We start from the raw sequence: 20,144 nt of genomic DNA, 5'->3' as shown, positions 1-20,144 counted from the left end.
GGTATTATTTTAAACTTAAAGTTTAGTTGAATTAATATCATTTTACAATTATCAAAAATTAAAAACTTAGAGTAAATTACTTCATATATATTTTATTAGAAAAATAATAAATATTCTTAGTACAAAGTGTAAATCTTGCATCCAAAACTTATACAAAATGATACGGAAATGTGTAAGTCAATTAAAAATCATGATTAGAAATTGGTAGAGAAACTAAAAAAAAGAAAGAAAAACTTGATATTCTAATTTTTTTATATCACTAGATGTAAAATTATAGCATATGACTATCTGTGTGTATAAATATATAATTTAAAACTCTAAATACTGAATACATTTTATATTTTTAAACAACTTATAGAGAGTTTTAATGATTGTAATTACAAACAATCAAAGTACTTAGTATTATTATTATTATTATTGTTATTAATTTTTCAAAAAAACATCTTATACTTAGTATTATTATTTATTATTATTAATTTTTTGCTATTATTTATGATGTATATATATATATATATATATATATATATATAGGAATTTAAATTATTATTATTATTTCAATAAAGCATTTTTTCTTTATGTTTTATGAAAGGTTTTGATGTGATTTTTTAATAAGTATTATTTGTAAATTTGAAGTTCAAATTAAATTCAAATTAAATTATTTTTAAACCACAAAAACTATGTAATAGATATACTTTCAAGTCAATCATATTTTTGTACTTTTCATTGTATTGATGTAGTGTCTGATAAAACATAATATTTTGAATCTGTATCACATCATAAATATGAAGTTTTTAGACTTCATGCAGAAATCACTTTTTGTAAAGAACTTAAAATTCATATTGATTAAATGAGTTTAAATGAGTTTTGTATAGATACTAATATATATATATATATATATATATATATACACACACACAGTTTTAAAGGTTTTTATCTTTTCATGTTTTTATATCATGCCTTTTGTCAATATAATATGTTTTAAAAATTAAAAATTAATTTTTAATTAAAACATATAATGCATATACTTATTACATGTATTTTTTTTATATTTTCCAATTACTAAATCATTTATGAAAAAATGAGGATTGAAAATCATTTGAGACATTTCACATTTTATTTGGAAATCAATATTGATTAAGGGTATTTACAATTTTCAAAAATAATACTGAATGTAAGAGTAATAAGTTTCTTTGTAGCTTAAAATCATAAAATAAATTTAAAATAGTAAATAATTAGAAAATAATGCTTTCTAAATTTTTTTAAAAATAAAATATTGTAATAAGTTTGATTGTTTAAAGTTCTTGTTTTGTAATTGATAAGTATATATAATAATATCAATAATATTTTATTTATTTTTTTGAAATATAAAATTTTAAATAATAACTAGAATTAATATATTTTGTGTATGTTGTAATTAAGAATTAATTATATTAATTATTTAAAATATAAATATATTTACAAACTTATAAAAATAAAATAAAATAAAAATCATTACAAAGTAAAAAAAATAATAATTATATATATATATATATATATATATATAAAGTAAAATTACTAAAATGACAATTAGCAAGTATAATCAATTAGGCAATCCTAAACCAGTACGAGAATTGAAGAATGGTATTGATGAGATTAAACATGGTTTTAGACTTGTGCCCTTATATACTAGTTAGCAAAAAGTTCGTGAAATTTATTTAAAAAACTAAAAAAATTATAAATCAAATATCAAAGTTAGATGCTTCCACAGTAACTTCACAAATTCACCAAGCTTTTACAAGAAATGTTTTATAGCCACATGACACATCTAAAAATACTACAAGATTCAATTTATATTTCAAAGACTTTCCTAATGGCATTTAACTTAACGATTTTTGCATACATCTACTTCTATATCCCCTCATTTCAATGGCAAGCAACTTAATTTTCAACAAACAAAAAACTCATGAATTCTGTGCACAAAGCAACATCTTGCCTTCCAACATGCTAATCAATCTCTACATTGGGTGCACATCTTTCAATTCAGAACATATCTCTCGACTCCTTCACTTTATAAAAATAATACATCTTTTCTAAGTAGCACAGTGCGGCTTAGGCTCCTCTCGTCTACACAACAAAACAATGCATTCATCATGAACTTCCAGGTCCAAAGGCTTACTGTAGAAACAAAAAACATCTCAAAACTCAATCTGAACAACACATTTTTGAGTAGGAGTTCCTATGATTTGTTGGTCGTTTCTACAAGCGAGTGTTCGAGATGATGGTGAGTTCTGGGATCCTGGTAACAGGTCTGTCGTCCAGCTTCAATTCTACAGCCTGAATTTTTGTAGTGTGGTTATGGTACCCACTACCGCAGGCTGGCTCTCGAAGTAGTTTGTTCATCTGTGAGACGCCATAAGAATGGACGAGTGTGCATGGAGTACGAGAGACGCCATTCATTTCCCCAAATCCAGATGATCTGCATCCCCTTGCGGAGGTGAATTGCTGGATAAGTCGCAATGGTGGCCTCTGTTTGCGCCCCTTGTGGCCTGCGGTACTTGGAGTTCGCTGCGAAGTGCTGGCTCCAGGTAGAAGTTGCAGTGGACGGCAGTCACTCCTTTGCAGGATAGTTTGATTTCATGACATCGCGTTGAGGGGATCCAGGTGTTTGCTTTGACTTCCCTACCACATTCAGATTCACAAAGCTGGTCATCAAACTGAAGTTCAACTGATACAGCGGCAGTATGTTGATTCTTGTGTATAATAATTGTAGTCACTGATTGTATGATCGATGTCTTGCTTTTTGGGGATTGATCACCGACTAGCCAAGCCGCCCGGTCAAACGAGGAAACTTGAATCCCACATGGGCAACCTGGTCAACAGGCATGATGTAGTCGCCCATTAACATCACCCCTGACATTGTAGTTACCAGTGACGTAGATATGATTTATTGCGTCTCCGCCATCCCTGCCAACACGTCGAAGAATTGTTTTCTTGTCAAGTTTGATATAGTTCATTATAAGTGGGAGATTAGTCGAAGCGGACGAAATCAACTGATTCTACCCGGGAGACAATGCTTATTATATTAGTTTTTCTTCGATGTTTTTATTTATTTATTTATTGATACTGCTGACTTTAAGAGTGACAATGAAGCCGACCCTCAGCGGGGTATCGTATGAGAAGAAACAGCTGCATTTCTACGACCCAAGCAAGCACACGTTTCCACATGGCACTGCATGAAACGACACATTTACAAAACTACACGTAAGATTACATATCCCCCATACAGCAGGTTATCTACCACGGCAAAGTTTGACTCATTCCTGCCCCCTGACTGAACATAGAATCAATCTCTAAAATCACCACCCATCTCCACCACTGTAAGGGATTTGAATAAGTTGATTGCTACACACCGACAAGTTCCTCTTCAACATGGACCACGCAGTTTTGGGTTGAAGGATGACCTTGTGTTCATATCTGCAAGTCATAAGATGGGCTTCCTTTCCACGACCAGGTATTGAATATGTTAGTCATTAACTGAACTCTGAATCAACCAGTAGCCTGTTGTGACTAATCAGTGTACTGATGATCCAAGCCTTGCTGTTGTACAGACAGGGTCATTTGAAATCCACCTTATGGTTGCACAGATTATCAACAACCTACCAGCTTAACAAAAACAAGTGCCCGCTTGCATACGTCAACCACCGTTTCCTGCCATATGGGTGTGTTTATCCCTGCCACCTCGAATGCGTGCCAGATTTCCTATAATAAACCATAGAAGACTGGCTCTGCTTACCAGTCACTTCACCATAGAAATCTAACGTCTAATCTTGAGATGAATCGACCTGCAGGAGCTCAAAGCACGGCCCATGCAGTTAACTCACGGGAGGGAGATTGTGCACACCTGCAGGAAGGTGAAACTCCGACGACAAGAAACCAGTCGGCTTCTGGGTTTGATGGCTTTGTGACCTCCAACAGAGATTACGAAGAAGGAGGTCGACAGATGGAGCATGATTCAGTAAAGAATTCAGTGTTGTGCACAAAAAGTTATTTGCCAGTGTCAGTGATAAGGAGATTTTGTGACGACAATTCCAAACCTCTTCTCAACATAGTACCACTTTTGATTGGTTGGGTAATTGACCATGTCATTGGTTTTCCACCAAGTGTGAAGAGGTAATGTCACGTTGATCTCTAAAAAATATTCAGCAAATCCCTAATCAGCATTAATATACTTCTTCGTGCTAGACCATCATGTCCATATATAATACTGTGTTTGTAATTACATTCGGAGTAACTTAGGATGTGGCTTGTTGCCTTCAAATGTGTTTTGATGAATCAGTTCAACATGAATGTTTCAGATTATATGTTGGTTTTGGTGATTATACGATACAAAAGCTCTTGTTCTAGTTTTTAATAGTAAGTTTAGTCTATTTGAGAGTATTCTATGCTAGAAAGGTGTTTGATACCTTGAACTATAGAACATGTGTTGGTAGAAAATGGTTTACTTCTTTTTAATAAATAAAAATGGTCAAATTTATCTTTCTATATTGAACTTTCAAATATTTTTGTACTTCATTTAATATTTTTAATTTGAAAAATATTAAGTATTATTATTTTTATTTCTTTGAATTCATTGTATAAAAATAAAAATATTAATACATTGAGAAGGTATATTCATTCATATTAACAAGAGACAATCATAGTTGCAATTAAAAGATGTTTTGTTATTTTCTACATAGTCTATTTATTGTTGAATTCTTGTAAATCTTCATGATAGTTCATAAAATGTGGTAAGATCACTACTTTGAAAGGAATTTGTTTGAAAAGATTACTATTGAAGTTTGAATAAACTTGATTTTGTTTAATAGTTATATTTAAGGTTGATTTTCTATTGATAGTAATTGTTGTATATTTAAGGTCATCTTTGTTAGATATTGGTGATCCTTGACATCTCTTGTTTCTTTTAAATGAAGTTTAGAACACATAGTATATAAATCATATTGTGAAAAGGATCAAAAAATGAATTTAAAAACATAAGAACAGTTAGGCCATCTAGGTGAATGGATGGAGATGGATTTTAGAAATCTCCATTCATATTGACTAAAAGTCATTCCCAATGGACTTCAAGGAGGTTGTTAAAGATGTATTTAGGAAATTAGGTATTTCTCATATAAAAGATTTTTCAATACTAGAAGTGAAAGTGAACAAGTTTAGGTTTCTGGATATAGTTTTGGTGCAAAAAGTGAATGATTTGAAGTTTTTATAAAGAAAATATTGGTGCTCAAAAAATTTGGGGCATAACCCATATATACAAAGAACTAAGAAAATTGGCAATTGGGATTGGAAATACTACGTTATAGGCTACAAAATAAATATAAGTTTCAATGGTTTTGTTTATAATTGTATTTTAAGCACTTTGACAAAGATTTGGCTCTAATGTTTTATAAATGCATGTTATAAAGTTATAAAACTACACAAAAAAATTGGTGGCACTTAAACTTTCAGTTCTTGATATAGAAAACAAACTATATTCAAATATATATAAACTAGAATTTAAAGCATTTTTTAGGATTTTTGAGATATTAAACAGTCAGGAGTGAATCTAAAGTTGATTGTTTCTGTATTAAAGTTTAAGGATATGGACTACATCTCTTAAAATTTTCAAAGAAATCCAACATCTAAATCAAGAGATATTGGATCTAAGTTTAAAAAGAAAAAATCCTTTGTGAATGAATAAGGTTTTGCTGCAATTTGATCAATTGTGGAATCTAAGGGAGTTTTTGGATGCCAAGACTTTATGGAGGTATAAAAGTTGGATATTAAGATTGTTAAAGAATTAAGGTTGAAAAAAAACACACAAACACACACACACCATGTCCCAGCGTAAGAAGCTCATGTGTCAGACGCACACAATCCTTTCCTTGCGAACAGCACGATAAAACACTGGAACTGTCACCTGCACTGCGTCAAAACCACTGTCCAGGCCCGATATCGAAACCGGCCTCCTCCACTCTCACTTGGCTCACCCTGAAGAACACGGTGCACCTCGCATCACTCACCACCAGAGCAGAATTGCCCAAATGAGCACACACACATGCGACGAAGCCCGCCGCATGCTGGCGACGCAGCAGCAGCGAGGCGAACCAGACCCCCCGAGAGCATAGTCGGCTTGGGGAATGTGGTTCGGGTTGGGGTGCGAGGGGAAAGGGAAAATGCAGTGGGGGTGTGAGCATGCTGCAGAGGGCGCGATTGAGCAGAGTTGGGGGCGGGGGATGAGGGGTCCAGACGCGAGGAGGTTTAGGAGTGGGCACACCTGCTCAAGATGGGAGGGAGGCCCAGGCAAGGGCTTTGCGCCGGTTGGCGGGCGTCCAGGAGAATGGCTGGCCGCTGCTCTGCAGGCCCGACGCCAGTACGAGCAGCTCCAGGTACGCGGCAGCGTGCTCGGTGACTTCGTGGAGGGTCGGACATGGATGCACCCAGTTGTCCATGTTCGATTCGATGTAGTTCCAAGGCAGCGAGTGCGAGCGGCAAAGGAAAAGGTATGATATGGTATGGCAGGAGATGAAGGGACTCGGGACTCATAAGAGCGCTTTGGGGAGGAGGAAGGAGCGTCGGGTGAGCGGGGATTGCGAAGTGCTCATCGTCTGTGGCAAGCGCAATGGCGACCCCTGCTGCCCGTCATCGCTCCAGCGGAGGCGCGGCGGACTCCGGAGGGAAAGGGGGAGGTGGTGTGAATGGAATGGCAGGCCAGAACGGAGATGTTAGTATAAATGGGGGTTTGCGAACCTTTCAGACATGAGGGGCGGTGGCGCAGTTGGCTAGCGCGTAGGTCTCATAGCCAAGAGAAATCCTGAGGTCGAGAGTTCGAGCCTCTCTCGCCCCACCTGTAAGGGGGTGTAGCTCAAATGGAAGAGCGCTCGCTTTGCATGCGAGAGGTACCGGGATCGATACCCGGCGTCTCCAGGGCTGTGATGCGTGGGCGGCAGGCATCAGCTGCTCCATGACCGTCACCCGCGGTTGTCGATATGGCCGAGTTGGTCTAAGGCGCCAGTTTCAGGTACTGGTCCGAAAGGGCGTGGGTTCGAATCCCACTGTCGACATTTTTCCCCTCCCCGTTTCTGTCTGTGACTGCCCCCCACTTTTTTCCTCACGCCCCTCGCTCACCCCACCTTGCGGGGCACTTCACCGCTCCGCACCAAAGTCCCCCTCCCTCAATGGAATTACAATTACAAGGAAAAGTCAAAGATGGGGAGGGGAAAAATGTCGACAGTGGGATTCGAACCCACGCCCTTTCGGACCAGTACCTGAAACTGGCGCCTTAGACCAACTCGGCCACATCGACAACCGCGGGTGACGGTCATGGAACAGCTGATGCCTGCCGCCCACGCATCACAGCCCTGGAGACGCCGGGTATCGATCCCGGTACCTCTCGCATGCAAAGCGAGCGCTCTTCCATTTGAGCTACACCCCCTTACAGGTGGGGCGAGAGAGGCTCGAACTCTCGACCTCAGGATTTCTCTTGGCTATGAGACCTACGCGCTAGCCAACTGCGCCACCGCCCCTCATGTCTGAAAGGTTCGCAAACCCCCATTTATACTAACATCTCCGTTCTGGCCTGCCATTCCATTCACACCACCTCCCCCTTTCCCTCCGGAGTCCGCCGCGCCTCCGCTGGAGCGATGACGGGCAGCAGGGGTCGCCATTGCGCTTGCCACAGACGATGAGCACTTCGCAATCCCCGCTCACCCGACGCTCCTTCCTCCTCCCCAAAGCGCTCTTATGAGTCCCGAGTCCCTTCATCTCCTGCCATACCATATCATACCTTTTCCTTTGCCGCTCGCACTCGCTGCCTTGGAACTACATCGAATCGAACATGGACAACTGGGTGCATCCATGTCCGACCCTCCACGAAGTCACCGAGCACGCTGCCGCGTACCTGGAGCTGCTCGTACTGGCGTCGGGCCTGCAGAGCAGCGGCCAGCCATTCTCCTGGACGCCCGCCAACCGGCGCAAAGCCCTTGCCTGGGCCTCCCTCCCATCTTGAGCAGGTGTGCCCACTCCTAAACCTCCTCGCGTCTGGACCCCTCATCCCCCGCCCCCAACTCTGCTCAATCGCGCCCTCTGCAGCATGCTCACACCCCCACTGCATTTTCCCTTTCCCCTCGCACCCCAACCCGAACCACATTCCCCAAGCCGACTATGCTCTCGGGGGGTCTGGTTCGCCTCGCTGCTGCTGCGTCGCCAGCATGCGGCGGGCTTCGTCGCATGTGTGTGTGCTCATTTGGGCAATTCTGCTCTGGTGGTGAGTGATGCGAGGTGCACCGTGTTCTTCAGGGTGAGCCAAGTGAGAGTGGAGGAGGCCGGTTTCGATATCGGGCCTGGACAGTGGTTTTGACGCAGTGCAGGTGACAGTTCCAGTGTTTTATCGTGCTGTTCGCAAGGAAAGGATTGTGTGCGTCTGACACATGAGCTTCTTACGCTGGGACATGGTGTGTGTGTTTGTGTGTTTTTTTTCAACCTTAATTCTTTAACAATCTTAATATCCAACTTTTATACCTCCATAAAGTCTTGGCATCCAAAAACTCCCTTAGATTCCACAATTGATCAAATTGCAGCAAAACCTTATTCATTCACAAAGGATTTTTTCTTTTTAAACTTAGATCCAATATCTCTTGATTTAGATGTTGGATTTCTTTGAAAATTTTAAGAGATGTAGTCTATATCCTTAAACTTTAATACAGAAACAATCAACTTTAGATTCACTCCTGACTGTTTAATATCTCAAAAATCCTAAAAAATGCTTTAAATTCTAGTTTATATATATTTGAATATAGTTTGTTTTCTATATCAAGAACTGAAAGTTTAAGTGCCACCAATTTTTTTGTGTAGTTTTATAACTTTATAACATGCATTTATAAAACATTAGAGCCAAATCTTTGTCAAAGTGCTTAAAATACAATTATAAACAAAACCATTGAAACTTATATTTATTTTGTAGCCTATAACGTAGTATTTCCAATCCCAATTGCCAATTTTCTTAGTTCTTTGTATATATGGGTTATGCCCCAAATTTTTTGAGCACCAATATTTTCTTTATAAAAACTTCAAATCATTCACTTTTTGCACCAAAACTATATCCAGAAACCTAAACTTGTTCACTTTCACTTCTAGTATTGAAAAATCTTTTATATGAGAAATACCTAATTTCCTAAATACATCTTTAACAACCTCCTTGAAGTCCATTGGGAATGACTTTTAGTCAATATGAATGGAGATTTCTAAAATCCATCTCCATCCATTCACCTAGATGGCCTAACTGTTCTTATGTTTTTAAATTCATTTTTTGATCCTTTTCACAATATGATTTATATACTATGTGTTCTAAACTTCATTTAAAAGAAACAAGAGATGTCAAGGATCACCAATATCTAACAAAGATGACCTTAAATATACAACAATTACTATCAATAGAAAATCAACCTTAAATATAACTATTAAACAAAATCAAGTTTATTCAAACTTCAATAGTAATCTTTTCAAACAAATTCCTTTCAAAGTAGTGATCTTACCACATTTTATGAACTATCATGAAGATTTACAAGAATTCAACAATAAATAGACTATGTAGAAAATAACAAAACATCTTTTAATTGCAACTATGATTGTCTCTTGTTAATATGAATGAATATACCTTCTCAATGTATTAATATTTTTATTTTTATACAATGAATTCAAAGAAATAAAAATAATAATACTTAATATTTTTCAAATTAAAAATATTAAATGAAGTACAAAAATATTTGAAAGTTCAATATAGAAAGATAAATTTGACCATTTTTATTTATTAAAAAGAAGTAAACCATTTTCTACCAACACATGTTCTATAGTTCAAGGTATCAAACACCTTTCTAGCATAGAATACTCTCAAATAGACTAAACTTACTATTAAAAACTAGAACAAGAGCTTTTGTATCGTATAATCACCAAAACCAACATATAATCTGAAACATTCATGTTGAACTGATTCATCAAAACACATTTGAAGGCAACAAGCCACATCCTAAGTTACTCCGAATGTAATTACAAACACAGTATTATATATGGACATGATGGTCTAGCACGAAGAAGTATATTAATGCTGATTAGGGATTTGCTGAATATTTTTTAGAGATCAACGTGACATTACCTCTTCACACTTGGTGGAAAACCAATGACATGGTCAATTACCCAACCAATCAAAAGTGGTACTATGTTGAGAAGAGGTTTGGAATTGTCGTCACAAAATCTCCTTATCACTGACACTGGCAAATAACTTTTTGTGCACAACACTGAATTCTTTACTGAATCATGCTCCATCTGTCGACCTCCTTCTTCGTAATCTCTGTTGGAGGTCACAAAGCCATCAAACCCAGAAGCCGACTGGTTTCTTGTCGTCGGAGTTTCACCTTCCTGCAGGTGTGCACAATCTCCCTCCCGTGAGTTAACTGCATGGGCCGTGCTTTGAGCTCCTGCAGGTCGATTCATCTCAAGATTAGACGTTAGATTTCTATGGTGAAGTGACTGGTAAGCAGAGCCAGTCTTCTATGGTTTATTATAGGAAATCTGGCACGCATTCGAGGTGGCAGGGATAAACACACCCATATGGCAGGAAACGGTGGTTGACGTATGCAAGCGGGCACTTGTTTTTGTTAAGCTGGTAGGTTGTTGATAATCTGTGCAACCATAAGGTGGATTTCAAATGACCCTGTCTGTACAACAGCAAGGCTTGGATCATCAGTACACTGATTAGTCACAACAGGCTACTGGTTGATTCAGAGTTCAGTTAATGACTAACATATTCAATACCTGGTCGTGGAAAGGAAGCCCATCTTATGACTTGCAGATATGAACACAAGGTCATCCTTCAACCCAAAACTGCGTGGTCCATGTTGAAGAGGAACTTGTCGGTGTGTAGCAATCAACTTATTCAAATCCCTTACAGTGGTGGAGATGGGTGGTGATTTTAGAGATTGATTCTATGTTCAGTCAGGGGGCAGGAATGAGTCAAACTTTGCCGTGGTAGATAACCTGCTGTATGGGGGATATGTAATCTTACGTGTAGTTTTGTAAATGTGTCGTTTCATGCAGTGCCATGTGGAAACGTGTGCTTGCTTGGGTCGTAGAAATGCAGCTGTTTCTTCTCATACGATACCCCGCTGAGGGTCGGCTTCATTGTCACTCTTAAAGTCAGCAGTATCAATAAATAAATAAATAAAAACATCGAAGAAAAACTAATATAATAAGCATTGTCTCCCGGGTAGAATCAGTTGATTTCGTCCGCTTCGACTAATCTCCCACTTATAATGAACTATATCAAACTTGACAAGAAAACAATTCTTCGACGTGTTGGCAGGGATGGCGGAGACGCAATAAATCATATCTACGTCACTGGTAACTACAATGTCAGGGGTGATGTTAATGGGCGACTACATCATGCCTGTTGACCAGGTTGCCCATGTGGGATTCAAGTTTCCTCGTTTGACCGGGCGGCTTGGCTAGTCGGTGATCAATCCCCAAAAAGCAAGACATCGATCATACAATCAGTGACTACAATTATTATACACAAGAATCAACATACTGCCGCTGTATCAGTTGAACTTCAGTTTGATGACCAGCTTTGTGAATCTGAATGTGGTAGGGAAGTCAAAGCAAACACCTGGATCCCCTCAACGCGATGTCATGAAATCAAACTATCCTGCAAAGGAGTGACTGCCGTCCACTGCAACTTCTACCTGGAGCCAGCACTTCGCAGCGAACTCCAAGTACCGCAGGCCACAAGGGGCGCAAACAGAGGCCACCATTGCGACTTATCCAGCAATTCACCTCCGCAAGGGGATGCAGATCATCTGGATTTGGGGAAATGAATGGCGTCTCTCGTACTCCATGCACACTCGTCCATTCTTATGGCGTCTCACAGATGAACAAACTACTTCGAGAGCCAGCCTGCGGTAGTGGGTACCATAACCACACTACAAAAATTCAGGCTGTAGAATTGAAGCTGGACGACAGACCTGTTACCAGGATCCCAGAACTCACCATCATCTCGAACACTCGCTTGTAGAAACGACCAACAAATCATAGGAACTCCTACTCAAAAATGTGTTGTTCAGATTGAGTTTTGAGATGTTTTTTGTTTCTACAGTAGCCTTTGAGATCTAAACCCAAGAAAATGAAAAAATAGAAAAACTTCCGCACAAACAATTTACTTTCTTTTATTTTATAATTAAATAACAAAATAACAAACATATTGAAGTCTAGCCAAGGCAAGAGCCAAATTTACAATTGCAAAGAAGACAAATGCGGAAGTCATCACAAAACCGCAACACAAGTAAAAAATTACCAGCAAATAAGTTACACAAGTGAGGGTTGCTAGCACATGAGCTCCAGTCTGGTGCTTGAAAACAAAATCTCGGTAGTCACCCAGACAGAAACATGCACATAAGAGTTTCAATGATCAATGTTACAAGAGAGAAAATCCCACCTCCATTTCCTTTCCTCATAGGGAACTTTGCAAACATGACCCATGTTTACACACATACACACACACACTAAGCGCATGTTTCTATTGATCACAAAACACCTACAAGAGCGCTGGTTTTAGCACAAAAAAGATGCAAAGCTGGAAAGAGTTGCGGTAGCTAGGAACCCTGAAAGGTCACACAAAAGGACACAATGAGGGGAAAAAGAGAAGGTTAGAAGACAGATGGAGGAGGAGGGAATTGGTAGGATGGTGATGGAGGGCTATCTACTTCACACAATCTCACCTCTGCACTCTCTCTTACTTAGCATGGTAGAACAACAACAACAGCAACAAAGATTGCACTCCCAGCAAGGAGACTGAGTACAGCCAGTGGGCTTGGGAAGCTCTTGAAGCTGCAGATGGAGCTGGAGCTGAGCCAGGTCCCCCAGCATTACCACCGGGAGTTGAGGTCCCCTGTGGAACAAGCAACGTCGTGTAGGCAGCAATGGTAGAGTTCGGCAGCGTGTTTGCAACCTGCAGCTCCTCCTCAGTATGGCCAAACTTTTTGGCAATGGCAGATAGTTCTTCATTCGGGAAGATGGGGTAGGTGAGCAAGGACTTGATGCCATCTGTTTGTTGACGAACGGTAGGGCAAGCGCACCGTATGGGGATTCTCAGAATCGTATTTACTGGCATGGTCTCCGGGATGATGCTGGGGTTGGCGGCTCCGATTGCTTGATAGGTAACGAGCGCCTGGAAAGTAATTATGGAGATGTTATACATCGTGTCGCCTGCCTGAACCACCTTTGTTGTGGGCGCTTGGTATGTGTTATTCAAGCAGCTGCAGTCCAGCGGGATGTACAGCGCAGACCCATTTGCTAAAGGAGTGGTCGCTGGAACACTGCTCAAATTGGTATTTGCAGCGACAATATTTGCAGCAGATGTGTTGAAGAGCGCGGCGGTGGAGTTCAAAGTAGCATTAGCTTCCTGCGTCCTGTAATAAGCATAGGCTAAGCAGCGTGGCTGCACACCTGTGCACGCGTAGCCGGATACATTGTTATATTGTTGCTGAGCCCTCACTGGATGAATTTCGACAGCAAAAATGGCCAGCACGGAGATCAGTAGAGGCAAGGAAGCGTGGCGATGCATCCATGTCCGCGGGGAACCCTTCTCCAGCAATGCCATGGCGATCCGTGCACCTAGCAGAAGGCAACAGATGTCAATCTCGTGAATGGAATCCGCACCTCGCACTTCAAACCACAGAACCTGCTACAATGTTCCCACTAGCATGGTATTGACGAAGAATTTCTAATGCACACTAAGCAAAGCTACCGTTCAACAGCTGGAAATTACTAGCAGGCGTGTGAACTTCGGAATCGCAACGGCTCTAACTCGAAATCTTAACATTGGGAGGCGAACATCTAGTATCTTAATCCACAATGTCCGCAACTACTCGGCGGAAATGAAATCATGGAATTCCCATAACCACTGAAAATAAAAGTCGAGGCTATCCAGAAAAAACCAAGCCACATCTACCAACCTTAAGCAGCGAGTCACACAAAACTTATATCAACCTCCGCACAAAGCCCGCTGTGTGAAGTATGAAGCAGTACCCACTGCCACTTTCACCTAGCCTCAAACACAACCCTCAAAATTGGAGGGAAGCTCTCTTACAAAACAATCTACTCAACACAACCAAAACCAAGCACAAACGGCAATGGCCACTCACAAGATCACCAAGGCTTCAAAAACCGGATAGGACTCCACACTGCTGCGTCCAATCCTCCACAACTACGACAATAGTTTAACCAGAATTTGCAACCCAAAACCTAGTCCAAAATGACTTCTATTGAGGTCATACACCTAATATCCAGCGGTGCGACTCGAAGATAACTGAAAGTTCAGCCTTCTCTACAGTTGCAGTCGTGCTGTGAATCGCGTTGCTAAACGATCATGTCGACAACTTCAAACAAACCAAAAATGATGACTTTACTAAGAATAAACAAAGGTACAAATTATTAAGAAAGGTGCATTGAGCATGACATCCTTCAAAAATCTGCAATCCCCATACCACCTTAGCTGGAGTAGGGCTCTGGTGTCAACGCTGGCAACAATATCAAATGGGGTCTTGACGCGTCCTGTTGAAACTAGTCAACAATCAGTCAACTTGCCAAAACGCCGATTAATTTCTCTAAATACTCAGACATTTCACACACAGTAGATTAAGCTGGTAACAAAGATGCCGTGATCTAGGCCATGAGCAGCCCATGCATTCACGAATTGACGCTACCCTAAATGAGAATGAGTATAGTAACAATCACCCGGCGTAAACAAATCTCCAGAATCATGGTTTTACAAAGTTGCGAGAAGAGCCTACAGAAGTCTTTCTACTTCGCCATAGTGAACTCCATAGCTCACTATTTATAGAATAAAATAAAAACTGTCTGCATTGGGTTTCGACCCACAAGTCTACCCACAAGTCTGCTGACGATAACTCTGACGTTGTGAGGTGCTATAATTGGACTCATGTGTTGATATTCGCTTGTACTGTAGCGGGTTTTGTACTCAGCGTCCCGGCACGTTACGCTACAACGGGGGAAAACTGCGTCAAGACAAAACTAGGGCTTTGGAGCAAAAACACAACTGGTGTTGGAAGTAATCCAAAGTTGATTAAGATCTTGTCCCATTTTCTGCTTTTGTTTTTGTGGGTGGACGATGTTGGATTTGGTCTTACATGGCATCCTGCATTCAATGGGATGTCTGTACATGGAGACACAAACAAACCAGAGTGAGATTCCGTTTATTGTTATTATTTTTGGTTCTTGATGGTTGGGAAAATAGATAACGAAAATAAAGAGCTTTACTGTTGCTTGAATGGGATGCAAATGCAATTCACTCAAATTTTCAACTTTCATAATGGTGGAAAGTCATCCATGTATAATTGTTCAATAATAAACCAAAGTACTGATTGATTTGTTTGACAAATATGGATAAATAATGTTAGATGTATTTATTTCTTTTGCAGTTAAACTTTGAAAAATTGATGACAGCAATTTTTTTTGCTTTAAGAGTATTTTTTGTTATTTATAGAACAAAAATACTATATTGATATATTTAAATATGATAATCCATTTTTTTAAATATAAAAATTCCACATTGATTGTGGACTTTTAATGTAAATGCCATATATATATATATATATATAGGAATTATTTATTACAAAATCTAAAAAAATCAATCTTCATTAAAAAAAAAACAAGAGATTTTGTACAAAAGAAGATATATAATTTGAAATTCCTTTTAAATTAAAATTTCTAAGTAAATATTTTTTTATTTTTATAAAAAATTTATATTCTTCAGGAAATATTTTTTATATCTTAAAAAATTAATTTTTGGTGTAAAGAAAATAAATGATGAAATGAAATAGAATATAATAAAATAATTGTATATATATATATATATATATATATATATATAAGATATACTTCATTAATCTTAGGATTTTAGTGTCACAAACATATATATATATATATATATATATATATATACTTACACTTATAATTATCTAAATAATATGAGTAGATAGAAATAAATTAAAGTAAATAAAATTAATAATATTGTACACAAAAGCTTCATAGATGCAGCTTTAATTTTTTATATGTTTTTAGTTAATTAATAGGTTAGAAACTCATCCAATAAGTTAGCCACATATCACATATGTTAATAGCTTGTGGTACAAGCTAACCATTTAGTGTATATATAGAAAACTTCTCTTGCAAGTTAAACACATGTCATGTAAGTTGGACATGTATTGAAGGTTCTATAGAACATTGCCATGTAGCTCTTAGTTAGATAGTATATATAGAAGGAAGAATAAAGTTTTCTTCATTCTTATCAATTTATTTTTTGCTTTGAATCTAATTTCAAGGATCTCTAGTTTTCTTATCTTTTAATAATAGCCATTATAGCTTCTTTTTTAATATATATATATATTTTATTATTTTTCTTTGAAAAAAATATTACTTATTTATTTGTATTATTTAAATTCATATCTTTGACAAATTGATAAAAATATACTTATAATATCAAAGCTTTGGCTCTTTTTGATTAAAAATGGATTACCTCTTTATATTGATAAGATACAAGCACATTAGAAGTTGTAGATTATCCACTTCTAAATTGATATTATTTTTAGTATTTTATTTTTATTTTTAAGTCTTTTCTTCTATTTATCTTGATTGATATTAGACATCTTCTTTTCTATTATATTATCATGGTAGAGTTTATTGAAATGAAGAGAGCAATGGCACAAATGTAAGATTAATTGAGGAAGTTAATACTTGTGATGCATCAACTCAATTTACTACGACAAGAAACAATAAGATTGGTAAGAAGTGAAGATATAAAAATGACTGGAATTGCTTCAATATCTACACCAAATCATGTTACTTCTCTTATGGTTGAATATCCTTTAAGTATTAAAGAACCAAAAATTTTCTTGTATAAAAAGTTTGAGAGTAGAAGATTAAAGTTTTGAGGATTTATCAATAAAATACAATTTGTGATCAAACTTGAATCTTAAAGCTATTCAATGCCAAGATCACAAGTCAAGTTCATTGTTATACTTCTATTAGGTTCTATATTATCATAATTTTTTTTTGAATAATATGATCTAATTTTGGATAATTTGAAAGGTTTTTTTAATAATTTTTTTTATTTATGTATAAAAAATATGATTCAATTCATGTTATAATCAACAAGATCCATATTTTATAATAAAATAATTAATTAATAATGTTGTATGCTTCATAATTTTAATAACTTGAGATTGATTTCAAGTAAAATAATGTTGCACTCATTTGCCATATTTTTACAGATTATAATATAAGTTAAAGAATTTGATGCTAAATTGACATGATCTTCAAATATCAAGTCAAGCAATTGATTTTGTTCTGAAGTATAATAATTGGCTTTTTGAATTTCAATCTAAGAGTTGTATAAGTGGACCTCAACGTTTTTATAATTTAATAGTAACATCCATGGCTTCTCAATATATATATTTAAAAGTGAAAGATATGCAAATTGACATAGTACATTTTAAATCTCTTTTGAGCAAGAAAAGATTCATTGACACCAAGAAAGATTATGCTAATATTGTGGCAAATCTAAATACATTACATAACATTGTTCAAAGAATTGATACAACTACAAAATGAAGAGTATAGCCATCAAAGAAGATAACATATTAGAAAATGATTTTTTTTAGCTATAATAGAATTTGTTTAATTAAAATCTTATGTAAGACCTAGTAAAGGTGTTATTTTTTACTCCAAACCATCTCTTTATTTTACAATAGATGTTAGTTTAAGACTTAAATATCATAAAACATTTGCCTTGGTAGATTTGAAAGTCTCATCTTATTTTTTAGATAAAAAAATTGTTAAAAGATATAATATATCTTTAATAAAAAAAACTAAACTAATACATGTAGAAGTCATAGATGGTCGTCGGTTATCTTTTTAAGATATTATTCATAGAATTCTTCCTATAGAAGTAGCAACTAATGGTCACAATAGCTTTGTAATATTAATATCATTAGATCTCCCTCTAATCCAATTATTTTAGATTAATCTTTGCTATAAAAATATAATCATTGGATAGATTGGATTTCTTATAGTCTTAATTTTTTTTAAAGTATAACTAAGAGTTTTATAAATCAAGTAGAAAGTTATAAGTGTAATGTAACCAAATCCTTATTTGTAGGTGCAAGAACTTTCTTGCATGTGGCAAAAGTAGGATCACCTTAGGTTATTTATGCCACACTTATTTCTAATAGTAAAAAGATTTTAAGTAGTATTTTAAGCTAATATCAAGATTATTAAGATATATTTTTTTTAAAAAAATAGAGATATTTTTTCAAAGCTTTGTCTCTATGATTGATCAATTGACTTTTAAGAGAGAGCTCAACTACCATTTGGATCAATCTATAATTTATCACAAAATAAATTGATTAAATTCAAGGAATATATTGAAGAAAAACTTGCCAAGAATTTCATATGCCATTCAAAATATCTAATAAAAGCTCCAATCTTATTTGTGAAGAAAAAAAATAATTTATTGTGGATGTATATAGATTATCAAGGATTCAACAAGATTATTATAAAAATAGGTATCATCTATCTTTAATATTAAAACTTTTTAATCAATTGAATGAAGCATAGATTTATATAAAAATAGATCTCTTACAAGTATACAACTTAGTACACATTAAAGAATGAGATGAATAAAAGACTATATTTCAGACCAAATATGATCATTTTGAGTATAATATCATGTTGTCAAGGATAAAAACTCAATGAAAGAAAATAATCAAATGAGGCTCTCTTAAGGAAATATGAAAAAATAGAAATTACAAAAGTATGTATATTAAAAAAAAATTGGAATGGCTATTGTCAAAAGACAAAGAAAGTAGAGACTCTTGAATTTAGACTAAAAACAAAAGATTTGACAAGAGTGAAGAAGGCTTCATTCTTGCCTCTATATATACTATCTACCTAGGATCTATGTAGTGATGTTCTATAAGATCTCAAAAAACGTATTGACTTTGTATGATATGTATCTTAGCTTGTAAGGCAAGTTTTCTATATGGGTGCCACATAGTTAGCTTATTCTACAAGCTGCCAATACATGTGGCACGTGATTAGCTTGCTCGCTAAATTTCTAACCTAATAATCAACTACAAATACATATAAAGTCAAAATAATATCTAAAAAGCTTCTATGAAGCTTCTTTAGAAGGTATTATAAAATTAATATACTTTTATCTAATTTTGTCTATTCATATTATCTAGATGATAATTATAGTAGATATATATCCATGACACATGCCTTTTGGACTCACAAATAAATAAGTTGCTTTTTAATATTTTATAAATGATATTCTTTGAAAATATCTAAATAAATTTGTTATTTATTACTTGGACAATATTCTAGTCTATTCTAAGGACAAATAAAAGTATAAACTTCATATTTGTTGTGTGTTATAAAAACTTAGAGATACAAGACTATATGCTATTATATTATGTATATTTTTGATTGAAAATACATCAAACACCTACTTTTGGAAGATAAACAGAGATGCAACAATGTTTCCTATCAAGTATAATAGAGTCTTAAATAAACCTTAAATAATTTTTAAAATCTTAATAAAATTTTAACTAATTTAAAAAAAATTAAAAGAATTTATAAAAATAAACATAAAGAAGTTATATTTAATTTTAAAAATAAATATTGAAGAAATATTTAAAAAATAAAAAATAAAAGCTTAAATATATAAAAATAATCTTAAAGAAATAATAAAAATATGAAAAAATATTAAAAATAAAAAATATAAATAAATCTTAATTAAATCTTAAATCTTAGATCAATCCTAATGGAACCTTAATGAATCTCTTTTATAAAAAAAATTAAAACAAAGTTTTTTATATTTTTTTATTATTTATTCTTATTTTTCTACTACATCTTTATATTAGATTCTTTTATAATAATGTCCATATTTTTTTTATCCACCATATAGTTGTATTATCACATGACATCTATCTTCTCTTAATAAATGTGTCTTTTAGTATACACTAATTAATTAAAATCTTGTTTGATTCATATTATGTTTT

General features: G+C 35.7%; 3 protein-coding genes and 6 non-coding genes across 14 annotated transcripts; 4 read left to right on the top strand and 5 right to left on the bottom strand.

Annotated features, from left to right (window-relative positions):
- Positions 1–2,187: 2,187 nt before the first annotated feature.
- LOC112286588 (uncharacterized) lies at positions 2,188–4,305 on the top strand. Its single transcript, XM_073536381.2, has 3 exons — positions 2,188–3,490; positions 3,588–3,698; positions 3,828–4,305. The coding sequence occupies exons 2-3, from the start codon at positions 3,695–3,697 to the stop codon at positions 4,151–4,153; spliced, it is 330 nt and encodes a 109-aa protein (XP_073392482.1). The 5' UTR covers positions 2,188–3,490; positions 3,588–3,694; the 3' UTR covers positions 4,154–4,305.
- Positions 4,306–6,775: 2,470 nt separating this feature from the next.
- On the top strand, positions 6,776–6,859 carry TRNAM-CAU (transfer RNA methionine (anticodon CAU)). Its single transcript is given in 2 exon segments — positions 6,776–6,813; positions 6,824–6,859. It is a non-coding gene; the product is annotated as a tRNA-Met (tRNA).
- Positions 6,860–6,866: 7 nt separating this feature from the next.
- Positions 6,867–6,939, top strand: TRNAA-UGC (transfer RNA alanine (anticodon UGC)). The gene has a single exon. It is a non-coding gene; the product is annotated as a tRNA-Ala (tRNA).
- Positions 6,940–6,995: 56 nt separating this feature from the next.
- TRNAL-CAG (transfer RNA leucine (anticodon CAG)) lies at positions 6,996–7,076 on the top strand. The gene has a single exon. It is a non-coding gene; the product is annotated as a tRNA-Leu (tRNA).
- Positions 7,077–7,237: 161 nt separating this feature from the next.
- Positions 7,238–7,318, bottom strand: TRNAL-CAG (transfer RNA leucine (anticodon CAG)). The gene has a single exon. It is a non-coding gene; the product is annotated as a tRNA-Leu (tRNA).
- A 56-nt stretch (positions 7,319–7,374) lies between these two features.
- Positions 7,375–7,447, bottom strand: TRNAA-UGC (transfer RNA alanine (anticodon UGC)). Its single transcript has one exon. It is a non-coding gene; the product is annotated as a tRNA-Ala (tRNA).
- Positions 7,448–7,454: 7 nt separating this feature from the next.
- Positions 7,455–7,538, bottom strand: TRNAM-CAU (transfer RNA methionine (anticodon CAU)). The gene is given in 2 exon segments: positions 7,455–7,490; positions 7,501–7,538. It is a non-coding gene; the product is annotated as a tRNA-Met (tRNA).
- A 2,468-nt stretch (positions 7,539–10,006) lies between these two features.
- LOC112287079 (uncharacterized) lies at positions 10,007–11,825 on the bottom strand. Of its 2 annotated transcripts, XM_073536380.2 has the most exons (3): positions 10,822–11,825; positions 10,614–10,724; positions 10,007–10,484 (listed from the first exon to the last, which is right to left on the bottom strand). In XM_073536380.2, exons 2-3 carry the CDS (start codon positions 10,615–10,617, stop codon positions 10,159–10,161), a joined length of 330 nt encoding a protein of 109 aa, XP_073392481.1. In that variant the 5' UTR covers positions 10,618–10,724; positions 10,822–11,825; the 3' UTR covers positions 10,007–10,158. The 2 variants fall into 2 exon arrangements, with proteins under 2 accessions (XP_073392481.1, XP_024385490.1); XM_024529722.3 differs by having other exon boundaries at positions 10,614–11,825.
- Positions 11,826–12,410: 585 nt separating this feature from the next.
- On the bottom strand, positions 12,411–14,888 carry LOC112287078 (lysM domain receptor-like kinase 4). Of its 5 annotated transcripts, none has more exons than XM_024529720.3 (3): positions 14,797–14,888; positions 14,550–14,613; positions 12,411–13,674 (listed from the first exon to the last, which is right to left on the bottom strand). In XM_024529720.3, the coding sequence occupies exon 3, from the start codon at positions 13,658–13,660 to the stop codon at positions 12,794–12,796; it is 867 nt and encodes a 288-aa protein (XP_024385488.1). In that variant the 5' UTR covers positions 13,661–13,674; positions 14,550–14,613; positions 14,797–14,888; the 3' UTR covers positions 12,411–12,793. The 5 variants fall into 5 exon arrangements, with proteins under 5 accessions (XP_024385488.1, XP_073392479.1, XP_073392480.1 ...); XM_073536378.2 differs by having other exon boundaries at positions 14,547–14,613; positions 14,797–14,887; XM_073536379.2 differs by lacking the exon at positions 14,550–14,613.
- Between the last annotated feature and the right edge of the window lie 5,256 nt (positions 14,889–20,144).

This window comes from Physcomitrium patens, chromosome 9, assembly GCF_059467195.1.
Source record: "Physcomitrium patens ecotype Gransden chromosome 9, ASM5946719v1, whole genome shotgun sequence".
Classification (NCBI taxonomy): Eukaryota; Viridiplantae; Streptophyta; class Bryopsida; order Funariales; family Funariaceae; genus Physcomitrium; species Physcomitrium patens.
The sequence above is the reverse complement of the archived record's forward strand: the minus strand, read 5'-3'. Positions and strand labels throughout refer to the sequence as shown.